Below are 12453 nucleotides of genomic sequence, written 5' to 3' on the forward strand. Positions count from 1 at the left end.
GTAAGGCGTAAGGCAGGGTACATATTCCGGGTTTCTTCTTCAACCCCTTAGGCGAAGAATTAGACCCGATGACGAGGCGTTTTTGTACGCCTAATACATCCCACCGCCCTGATCACGCAGGGATCAACATTTGTCATAACATCGCTAAGGGTCTCTATGAATATCCACTTGACCGGTTCATTTCATACAAGCTTATAATACCAATACGGAGAGACCTAATAGGTCGCTTTCAGACAGCGATGAAAAGAAATTTCGTAAATATTTTTCTGTAGCTAAGAAGTGGCCTAATTTCGAAGGGATAGATTCGCCGAGAGACAACGCGTGGACCACCATCTTTTTCTTCTTCTTCCTCTGCTTCTTCTTCTTCTTGCGGGTGAGATGTCTCGACGCCAAGTAACTTTATTAAGACAGCAAAGCACACTAGCCTTGATACCATCTCTTCACGGTTCATTATAAGGCCCTTTGTTTTAGTGAATGAGTCTTCTCCTCGGCCGGCTCTCTCTAGCTCTCCTTTTTTGTGTTCAGTGTTTTCGGGCGGATCACGATGACAGATCAACGGGCACCGGCGTGGGGATGAAGGATTCATTAAGTAATCTGCTCCAATTAGGCGGGGGTGTGACACCAAGGAATTTGTACATTAATTATTCATGATCATATAAGCTTATTAATATTTTTATCTTATACCGCCCAACGATCAGACCAGAACAAACGATCGAACGAACGAACGAACGATCGAACGAACGAAACACGAATTACTATAAAGAACTCCCGCAAAGCGATGCAATTGCGAAATGCGCACGTGGCAGAACGGCAGTAATTAACATGCCATTTGTCTACAATTAACGGTCTTGCAGGCGAAAGGCCAAGTCGTATGGATATTTCGTGAACGAGTTGTAATTTTATTTATTCCCTTTTCTTCTCTTTACAATCCTCGAATAAAATTGAACCTGTTACCGAACCGATCGACCGTGTAATAAAATTTCTCCCAAATACCAGTCCGAATTTATTATACGCGTGCCGGTCATTGGACTTTACGTAAAATAACACACACGAAAATAGAAAGAAGAAGTTGACCAAAAAAAAAAAAAAGTCCAACTTTGGTGGACTAGAAATCTCACTTTCCTTACAAGATAAGCTTACGTTTTTTGTTGAACCTGTTAAGAGCGAGAGAAAGAGAGGAGCGGGCGGTACGTTGAGAAAAAAAAAGAGGTGTAAGAAAACCGACTGAAGCCAAGCTTATTAATATAATTGATCGGTCTTCCGTTCTGACAGGTCTGACCTAGAAAACCCAGAGTTGTAGTCACTTGCTCGAATGGCTCTTAGGCCGTTCGGTAAGACCGCGAACAAGTGTTTTTTGGGACCATATAGGACGAGCTACAGGGCAAGAGAGATAGCGCAGCTATTCCAAAAATCTAATAACAAGTTGATTAGCCCTTGGGTCGTTCCGGTCCCGACCACAATAAGCTCCTTGTCTCCGCGAGTCTGCAGCAGACGGGAAGTTGAGGACGAAGAGTAGAAAATACGGAGATAAGATTCTTCTCCTCCGATATCTCTGGTGCGCATCTGGGAATGCAGCCTGCTGCAGGGCGGTTGACACCGATCGCGCATTGACGTTGCGCTACGAGTATTTATATAATGTAATAAATAAAACTGTTGACTGAATTCGATCGTCGAGGAACGAGCGAAGATAGATCGATGGTTCGATCGATTGATCGATTTCAGGCCTTGTAGGATAGCAGATATAGCCCAAGCTATTGCTCTGCCTACCGCCATATTACGGGAGCAATCGGGTTATCTTGAGAGCGATTATGGTAGACGACGCGAGACAGCGATCGATCGACCGATCGTGCCCGATCACGTTGGTTCCGTGTAACCAACAACTTGCACAAGACGCTTCACGTGTTCCTTGGCGGATCGGAGTATAAGGCGTGGCGGTCCCGCTTCCCGGTTACCCGACAAATCATTGACAAATTTACTCACCCTTTGATCGTAGTAACGGTGGGTGTTGGTCAGGTCTATGACGTACTTCACCTTCGGCATCGCTTCCAGCAACATTTTCAGCGTGAATCTGAAACCGAAAACGCTCAACGATTATAGACGTTTTTTTCTTCGTCTCTTTTATCGCACGAGCGTTATAAGAGCCTCGTGTCAACGGGTCGGGTCGAAATATCAGTCACGAGAGGTACGGCGGATGAGGACGCTATGACTCGATGACGTATGTCTGACCGGAGGTTGGAAAGGGCGGGGGTGTCGGTCGAAATAGTTCCTCAGCCCCCGCGATATATCAAATCGCCGGGCGGATGAGAGAAAGAAGAAGGAACAGGGTAAACGCGTCAGGCAGGCAGACAGGGAGGAAGGCACGCGCATACCGAACCCCGTGGAGCAGCCCCTTTGTCTTAACGAACCACCCCATAAATAAACACCCGCTGTCCCTGACCTATTAAAAATGATAATAAAATGAAAAGAATACATCGGAGAAAAAAAAAAAAAAAATACGAATACAAAATAAAAATCGGATATTATACATAGTAGACAAAATTTATCGCAAGGCTAATCGATTTAAAATTCACTAACGAACCGCTAATGTGATATTCAGGATTTATGTTGCAGCCCCGTCAGCTGACGTTATACTACTATTTAATCATCGGAAAATATAGGCTAGCTAATTTCACATATAGACATATATCTTGTGCGCCCGACTGCACAGGGTTCAGAAGAAAATAATGTCCGTCGATTTTTTCCTCGACAACACGGAGGCCCACTCCGAGAATTAATATGGTTTATAATCAGAAAATTTTTGGGCCAGACGCAGACCGGACTTTATCATTTCCGACCCGTTAGATGGTTGGAAAATTAGTTGGATCTAACACAATTTCACCTCGGGTGTAATTGGATCAGCTGTATAACTAAGAAGATACAAGAGTTGTTGAGTTATAAGGATACTGTCGGCAGGAAGACAGGTGTTAAGGACGGTAATCGAGGAAGGGGAGGAAAGCCCACAACTCAAAGTAATCGCTGGGGTAAATAATTTGAAAATTATTAATTAATGATCGTCGCCGAGTTTAACGAAGCTGAGAGAGAAGAAACATTGCAAACTCACCGCTGATCTGGCTCCAGATTGTTGCTCACCGTCTGAAACAGAGAATAAGAAAAAGATGTTGAAGAAAAATAAAAAAGGGATATATTATATATATATACATAGATGAAAGAAGAGAAAAGGGAAAAAGAAGTGACAGCTAATGAGAGCTAATGAAATCGTGCTCGAAATAATTAATAACCCGGTATCCCATAACCCCGACTGGATTAACATGTTCCTTAGGCAACACGGAGAGGAAGGCTCCATCATTTACGGAGTTGGCACTAAGACATAATCCGTGCATGCACAGGTATAGAGCCAGGAGCGCGGTAAACCTCTGCGTAAGAATACACCCGGGGCCCTCATCTGAAACGCGCGTCATTGCCTACAAGTTTATATAATTAATCGCGCCAACCTGTCGTGAACGGCGGGCGCGGGGCCGCGGGACGAAATGATAATTAATCACGCGAAAGGCCGAGATGCCGGGGAAACCCCCTGCGGGGGATAGGAGCTAAAGATCGGGAGGAGGTGGAAGTAGAAGAAGGTGGAAGAAGATAGAGCCGAAATTTTCGCTCTCTAACAAACGCGAGCTTGTATGTATAGATACCTGATATCGACAGAATCTGCATACGGAATGATTAGTTGCATAATTACCTGAGAATATTGTCGGCGAATGAATGAACGGATGAATACATATCTATTCGCGCCCGGGTGACTAATAGGCCCGTAACTCGCCTAACCGAAAGCCGCGCCTTCGGGCCATCGTTTATTTATTTGTTTCCATATGTATTTAGACACTGGCGACAAGCCGTAGAACTGAGAACGGTATTTATTTTCCTATTCCATTATTGTCTGGATGTATAACGCACGATTTCGAGATGAAAGAGATACATTCTTTCCAGTGACCCCGCCATGGAGCCCATCTCGACGATGTGTTTTTCAATTTCAACACCTACCTGAACCCGCCTGAAGATAAAGATCGACGTTCGGTATTCTCGAATAAGCGAAAAGCGAATTAGCGCCGGGTTCTGCGAACGGAAAGTTGGGTCGACTGATCAAGGTGCAAAGACCGACTCGGTGTAAAAGTAGATACTGGAGAATTAATAGAGGAGGACGAGAGTAACCACGCCGCGATGCAGGGCTTGCTTAAGCTTCCTCTCCTGGGAAGGAGAAGTCCAAGTCGGCGTTACACGCGAGGAATGCGCGTTATTAATTACACCGTAAAACTTTCATTCGAATATCATCATCATATGGGTGGGCTAAAAATAATTACAGGTTACAGGGGCAGGGGGGGGAGGCATTGCGATTGGTTGGGCGTGTAGATATCGAGGTGAGAGAATATCTCGTGCAGCTGAGATGCACCGAGTCTCGTTCGACTCTCGGTCAAGTTTCGTCGCATTGATCCTCCGACTTTGTAATGAGACCCTTTTCTCGCGGCTGTGAGAACACGCGGTCTTCACCGAATCCTACACTTATATGTGCGTCGTCCAGGAGTTTCGCCATAGACATCGAATCCCAGGATTGGAAAAATCAGACCTCGGGTTCGAAAGAACTTGAAATTGTGTCTGAAGATGCGTTAAGAGAAGGCGACTTATAAGGCGGCCATACGTTATCCGTATGTACGCAATAGAATGAAAACCAGAGGGCAGCTCGTAAATCTCGCCCAAGTTGAACGGTTCAATTTTTTTCAAGTATAAATTCAAAGTGCTCGTGTTATAAAGGGTATAGGTGGTGTACGCACGATGATGCGTTTCGGTCAGAGACGATTGAAACTGCAGTTGTACAAGTCCCCCTGGTATCCTTTGTAGGAAAGAACGAAGGACGAGATAATGCGTAAGATGCATGTATGATTTGTAGCCAGCGACAAGGATCGATCGGTGCATGCGAATGATGGAAATAAATGGCGGAGGGTATAGCGGCTCCCCTCTTGTAAATGTTCGCGTCCCGTTGTCGGCGTTCTATAAATACGTATTTACATGCGCTGCAGAATGTTACACCGTTCGCCGGGGCGGTCCGAGGAACACGCTGACACAGTTCTCCAGGAGTCGCATGACCCGGGACCCTCTCGACCCGGCAGCGGCAGCCTCGTCCGAGGTAAGAAGGCGTATCGCGCGATATCGGGCACGGGGATCAATTTGTCCGACTGAGCGCATGCATAGCTGTGGACATTGCTGGAAATATTGTTACGCCAGAGTTATGACCCCCTGCCTGCCAAGAGTCACGACGTCGCTTCCAGCGCGCTGGAGTCTCTTAAAAATCCATGTGCACCCGGATAATGTCCGAGAGGATTTCAACGTTGCCAACTATCCCGGGAGTCTCAAAGGGTATAACCTTGAGATACCAGCCTGATGTAGTCGAAACGGTTTGAAGATTTCTGCGTGACTTTCGATCAGAGAAAAATACACTGGCAGGCTTAATGCTTCATTGTCAGACGAGAAAATTATACTCTCTTCTCGAAAATTGAGTTCAGTTGTGGTCGAGGTCACAGATTTCCTGATCAAGAGTTGAGGCTGAAACGCGATTGTTGATAAATTGAAACCGTTTTCCGATGTTTTTCACCGACCTCGACCATGTTTTTGCTGAATGAAGCAGCACAGCACGTTAGCGGTGAACACAAGTCGTGTTGGATCTACTGCGTGGGTGCAGGTGGGAATCCTTGACCCTATGCGAAGTGCGTCGCTAGTGAATATGAAGAGTCCTTCCACTACAGCCGAGTGACCGGCGATATTCGCGGGCAGTATTTGCTTTCGAAGGCATCCGCAGAGAAGAGTCGACTCGAGCCTTCGCCCCGTTGAGAAGGTACGAGCCGCGGCCCGGAGATTTACAGCTTTCTCGGGGTAAGAAGGACTATTATGCTCCTCGCGAATCTTGAAACGGTGCCTGGGCATATGTGGAAGATGAGTCGAAGAGCCCACCTGCAAGATTTACTCCTCTCGTCCGACGTGCAGTCCTGCAGGCAACGTACTTCTCCTGTTGAACGAGGCGGCGAGTCACGCGCGTTGATTCTACTATTCAATTTCACGATCCTTAGCCTAAAATATGACCGTACCTAAATCAGGATTATCGACCGTCGAGAAGTGCATTGTACACGGCGTGCGGCACACGGCCACAGCGGCGCCTCCGTCAGGAGTACGGATCGTATGAAGTAGAGAGATTCTCTCCGGTCCGCAGTCTTCTTCGCCCCAAAGGAGAACCAAACAAGATTCTCTCGTTTCCAACATTTCGTCTACTGTGGTTTAACGCTCGTCATATTTTCCATCCTATTCTTCTTGATCGTCCGTCATCATGGTTAGATAAAAAAACAAATCGCTAAACACTCCAGTATCCTACGTCGAAAAATTCTTTGGTAGTATCTTAAAAAGAATACTTTCCAAGGTGTACCTGATGATGTACGTGTGTCCTTTAAACCGGACTGTTACAAGGACGCAAATAATGTTCACCTGGACGTAAACGATCTGTCGAAATATTTTTACTGCCGAGCATTTCCTGGATTTTTCGAGTGGTGAGTAGTGCCGGTCTTGCCGGTCTTGCCGGAGCCAAACTGAGGCGATTCGAGGCCAAGGATCGAGCAGCTTCGACATCGCGCGTATACAAATTTGGCCGGTGGATGTCGCGAGGTGACATTAAATCATGGTCCCATGTCCGCTTCTCGGTTGTCCGGAGGTAAAACGAGACTTGGCGGGCATCGTATAATACGATGCATTCGAGAGTCCTGGTTCTCCACTTATCCGCCTGCACGAAGCGACGGCTCCGAACTTCCCGGTTTCACACGGCGGTCACTAAAACTGATCGCTCGTCGCGGATGCCGAAATTCACCGGCTCTGCTCTCCCACGTTAAAAATTCCCGATCGTCCCCTCGGCCAACGAAGGTCGACCCGGGTGCAGGGAATGGTGAAAGAAAACCGTCGCGTTTGGGAAGCTGACTTTTGCTCGCGAGATCGCGAGGCCTTCGCTGCGACGTGGGCGCCGCCGAACGGTGGCCAGAATATCGGTAAAATACACTCCTACTTCTCTCGCATTGCTGCAGCAGCATGGATATTTACGAGGCGTTTGAGGCTGGCCGTGTTTTGGCTACTCTCGATCGCGCGCGATTTTCGGTGCTACGCGTTTGGACGGACTAACGAGGCCGAAACCTGCAGGGTCGGCCGTATTCTACGGCGTTGAAAAATTAATGGGAAGGTAGCAGAGCGGGAATTCCGGTGCCGCCGTCGGCTGGAGACGCGCGGGAGAGGAAAAAGATTTTCTAAAAAGTTCTAGCTAGGGTGCACTTTTAATTACCGCAGTTATCGGCGACGGGATCGGCACGGAAGGCAGAGGGATGACAGACGGACCGACGGACGGGCTCCGAGGTACATAAATAAAAGTGCTGCAAAGTGGGAGGGAGGGAGACGCGGCCGCTCCAGGAGCCTCTTCTCGATCCCGAGACCGACGCCGAGTGGAGGAACGATCCCCCGCAGCTCGAGCTGCCATTACAAGAAGCTCCGGGTATTCCTCTCGCAGAAACCGCCGAGAAAATATCCGAAAAAGTCAGCTGCGCCTGCGGAGCGTCGTAGGTTTCGAGCGGAGCGCAACAGATGGCAGTTTCGAATACCAGAAGGTCCGAGCTGGCAATAAACTCGTTTGAAGTATGTTTCCTTGATGATATCTTCAAAATTGTAATGACCAATTCAACGGCACAATGGGACCACCACGGTGCCGCGGTGGAGCAAATCCAGGAAAAAATTAATTTATATCCCGGCCGGATTGGACGAGCGGAGAAAAAAAAGGAGAGAGAGAGAGAGAGAGAGAAAGAGAGAGAGCAACGAGAGAGGCTCGAGTTCTCGCCCACCCTTTTTCACTTTTCGACTCACGAAACGAACGATATCTTTGAAATCGTAATCGGTCGACCATTGTGCCCGTAGGTTCTTTTCTTCGGTGTCCATTTCCTTCTATGGGATCGTTTAGGAGCAACGGAGCTGCATCACCGCGTAAACGCACAAAGTGCCCACGAGATTGATGATTGATCCGTAGGCCATCGAAACTAGATTTATGGAAGAAAAAAGAAAGAAAAAAAAAGAATAAGAATTCACGCTCCAAACTCCGCACGGCCATGTTCACGCTTCGACTGATGAATCCTCCGGTCAACCCATTATGTTCATTTCGAGGACAACGTCGTCTGATACACGGCATGATAGAACGGATACATGCACTGCACTTTCTTCTTCTCGACGGACACACGGCTCGTCTTATACACGCACGCAGTTCTCTTCGACTACCGATCCCAAACTGCTCCACTTGGAAAGATCATCTCTTTTCGATTTTGGTCCAAGATACACTCGACGACAACCCCTTGGTCCGGGGTTCCGGGTTCGGAAAATAAGCCTCTTTGATTGTGATAGGATCGAATTTCCCAGTCAGTCAGTCCGTGAATAAAGAGCAGTGTTTCAGTGCGGGTTAAAGAGGCATCCAGGAGGCTGGGTCAGTCCGAAAGGACGAGGCAATTTATCTGCAAATTCCGAAGCATCCCCTCCCCGGCTCCGAGTTCAGGGCGCACGTTGTTGCGTAACGAGGGACGATTTGTCCGAAATTTTTACTGTTTGGGGTAGAATTTGGCAAAAGGTGGCGCTAGGAAGGGGCGTTTCAGTCTTATCTCGAGGCAGGCAAAAACGCCGTATGGTGGATCAGCAGCACACGACCGGGCGACCGGCGGTCGGCACCGGAGACCCTGCAGCCAGCCAGCCGAGCCCCGAGAAGAAACAAACATTTGTTTAAACGAGCCCGACAAGTCACGACCGTAAATGCTCGAGGGTCGTTCATCTTTCGACTCTCCTCGTGCTGGCGGTCGCTCGTTAATATAATGTATTCTCACCCCCGTAGCTAAAACAATCAGCGTCGGGTATTTTAAAAAGTGCTCGAACCATCCGAGTCCGACTTATACGCTCCGCAGGTCTACACCCTATGGTCGACCTCCACTTGCCACCCGGCCTAACCGGACCAAAAATTTTTCTTTAGAAATCAATGCTGCAGCTCGTTAAGAGGCAAAGTTGCCCTCCAGGTAACGCTGAGCGATTTTTGGCCGCGATTGAAAAACAAATACGCCCCTGCTATTATGCTGTGTATAACTAATGGGAATGGAAAAATCGCGTGAAAAGAATCACAAACCGTGTGAAAAATGAACCATCCTAGGACTCTGAGACTCGGAAGAACTTCGCAAGCATCAAAGTAAAATAGGAAACTACAAGTCGTATGATGGAAAAATAATAACAGACTGTAAATATCCGACGAGTTTGAAATAAAATATTCAATTTTTTTTCTTTTTTCTGTCTTTTTCTAAATACCGCACCGCAACAAAGACCAGAATCAGCATATAAACGATTGCTGTAATACGAAGAGGCTTAAATAACATTAGCATAAAACAAATTCAAACTACCAGCCAAGCTGCAGCAACGGCTCGCATGGGGTATCGGCGTATAGTGTAATACAAAGCAGCGTACAATTTTTTAACATAAATCTCTTCAACTATTTAGCGTAACTCCTTTCGCGCAGTTTCTCGTATGGTACCTATCAGGCGGTTTCCACGCTGAAACTCAGAGTGAATTTAGATCCAGCCATAACTCGCCCACGCGATTCTCGATCACTGGTCGAGGACGTCGAGGAAGCCGCAGCTTCCACCTTGAGACCCGGTGCTGCCGAGTACCGACCAGCGTGCACGGTGTCAGCGGCGATAACGACGACGAAGCGCCGACAAGAGAGATGATCCGCTTTATATCGATGTCGCAACAATGTCGCGAGAGCGGCGTCGAGATGCGCGCCTTATTCCACGCGAGTAAAGGTAGCCAGAAGGATGAGGAGGGGGGTGGGGCGAAAGTAGCACCGTCTTCGAAACCATCGTCGCCTGTTTATACGAGCCGTGATCTCCATGTACGGAGGAGATTGTCGCCCAGAGGTCATATCCGAGGTCGACTAAGGTCATCCCGGGTCGGCTGCATCGGCGTGTTGCATCAGACGTCAGATACACTACCCGAATCCCCGCCCCGGGTATCGGCTGTCAGAGTTTCCCCCGCTCCTCGAAGAGCGATACCGCATTCCAAAAATTCATTGATATACGACCCTATCGGGCTGTACCTCGCCTTTGGAATTCGTTCAGACACTCGAGAAGCTCATAGAAGTGGTAGACCGGAGACTCGTCATCGCCGAGTCTCTCTCGTATCGGTTTAAACGATCACCTCGAGGGTGAATTTCGCCGGTTATACCTTCACTTTCACGTTTGGTATAACTGATAAAACGATGAGAAGCAGGTGAGACGGCGCTGTTGTTCAGCTGGTATAGCCGGTCTTGGAGCCCCGAAGAGAGCGGGGACCCCCCGAAGGGTCGAACCCGCCCCTAAGATATTTTTAATTTTATTACAGCCTGTAATATGGAAATACCCCAGTCCCATTATTAGGTGTGAATTGAATTATAGCGGCAGTCGACGGTCTTATTTTTTATAAAACTCAAAACATGATGCAGGATTCCGTCCGTTGCAGACGTAGGTGGGTATGTTCTCATGTTTATTCAAAGCACGGCTGAATCGGGGGTGGGTATCCTCATATTCTCGACCCCCACACCTCCTCTCACACACGCGGCACAACTCACATCAGTCGGAATTCCTGATCCGCGATATAAGCGCACAATGTGCTACCCAAGAAGGAGCAATCGAGGGTCGCAATCGACCAGATGCGGTTGTTTGGAAACACCATAGGATCAGCGCTATTCATCTCCTGCACCCAGCAGCATCCGAGGTCGAAGAAGCGTAACGAAACGACGAAGGTAAACACGGTCGAAAAGAAAGCCGCGTGCCATGCGTTCGACTCGACGAAGGGTACAATAAATTTGACTGCAATTTTTCGACGCACGCTCGAATGCATTCGTCGAGACTAGATTTCGTGACGGTATAAACACCGTTCTGACAATCGGAGAAAGGAGGTGCGCTGCGGCCTCAATGAAATGGAAGAGGAAAAAAAAACGTTGCCGGGGAGAAAAGCGATGGGGGAACCAGGGGGAAGGTGAACTCTCGCCCGATCGTTCGCCTTTCAAGGTAATTTATGTGCCAAGGGCATAAAATGCGGAAGACCCCATCGTCGGACCATCGAAGCCATCAAAACCGGTGACCACAATATGCGTGCAGCGACAAACATGCACTGCATGAACGTAACGCGTAGGATGCAGCTTCGGAAGGTACGATAAAGGTAGCAGTGATCATCGCCAGGGGGTGTGGCAGCGATTTCCTAAATAAAATTGCGTCAAAAATGACTCGAAGTTTTGAATGAATTGAACATTAATAGTACAGTGAGAGGTCTAGCTCTTGGAATATACAGGCGTTCGCTTGTTCGACTTGAATTCTGAAAGTGGAAAGGAAGAGATGAAGCCCGACCAATTGAGACCACCTAATAGAACAGTGGGACCGTTGAATTCTTGCATGACAAACAGCAAGATTCCTGAGCCGAGAAACTCTGCTACGACTGCTCGCGCGACTTACGGCGAACTCGAGGCGAGGGAGGAAGGATCGGGGACAGATGGTGAGGCTCGATAGTCTAACGAACCAGTGCAAAATGAGACCGGCGAAACACGATGGTCCCCCGGATAAGAGTCTGCTACCGCGGAGCGCCATGGTCTGATCTCCAGTGTTCTGTTTCCCCAACTGCGGGGTGACCAAGGATCTGTCCCATGGGTTCCGGGAAAGACAATATGAGAGGTTGGAGGGACCGAGAGCTGCTGCTGCTGGCAGTTTCATCTATCCAAGATACACCGGGAGAAGAGAGAGTCACTTTTCCGAGTTCGTCCTTCGTGTATCTGATGCGACGAAAACGTACGACCAATGCCGACACTAAAGTACCAGACAAAAGTGTCCTCAATCCTAACAACACCGCGAGGGATCGTAACGCAACGCTCATAACAGCGGACCCATGTATGATGCCCAATACCCGGACATCGTATGTGCAGCCAGGCACTGTGTAGGTACTCATCATGCCGTACGGCAGATGGCAAGGTACTGCATTAGACGACGACCATACCGATGCATCTGTCACACCCGGAAAACTGATAGATTTTCTGTTCATTGGAGGGCGAACCTGAGGCTGAAATGTCAGTTGGCATCGATGCACCAAACGAAATTACGTGAGTAAAAAGAAATGATGTCAGTAAGATGGTGTTCTTTGGGGTAACTGGACTGATTGTATCGTCCATGGTCCGAATAATTCTCGGTCTTTCCAACTTCAACTGTTCTACATGAAATCGGTAATCGGTAAATGGCCAGTAAGGAGGATGCTTAAATTAAACAAATTGTAGCATTTGCTTGTTCCAACGAAATACGTTTGGTGGAATAATATCATTCACCGCTTCACGAGGCACACTTTGTT

The 12453-nt window shown here is 48.0% G+C and overlaps 1 protein-coding gene across 1 annotated transcript in view; it reads right to left on the reverse strand.

Annotated features, from left to right (window-relative positions):
* Positions 1 to 12453, reverse strand: part of LOC124307518 (histidine-rich glycoprotein-like) — a 47404-nt gene that overhangs the window by 20294 nt on the left and 14657 nt on the right. Inside the window, exons 3-4 of the mRNA XM_046769267.1 lie at positions 3101 to 3132; positions 1981 to 2068 (exon numbers count right to left, since the gene is read on the reverse strand). Of these exons, the coding sequence (XP_046625223.1) occupies positions 1981 to 2068; positions 3101 to 3132 (120 nt within the window). The remainder of the gene's footprint in view (positions 1 to 1980; positions 2069 to 3100; positions 3133 to 12453) is intronic.

Source organism: Neodiprion virginianus, chromosome 6 (assembly GCF_021901495.1).
Source record: "Neodiprion virginianus isolate iyNeoVirg1 chromosome 6, iyNeoVirg1.1, whole genome shotgun sequence".
In the NCBI taxonomy this organism is placed as follows: Eukaryota; Metazoa; Arthropoda; class Insecta; order Hymenoptera; family Diprionidae; genus Neodiprion; species Neodiprion virginianus.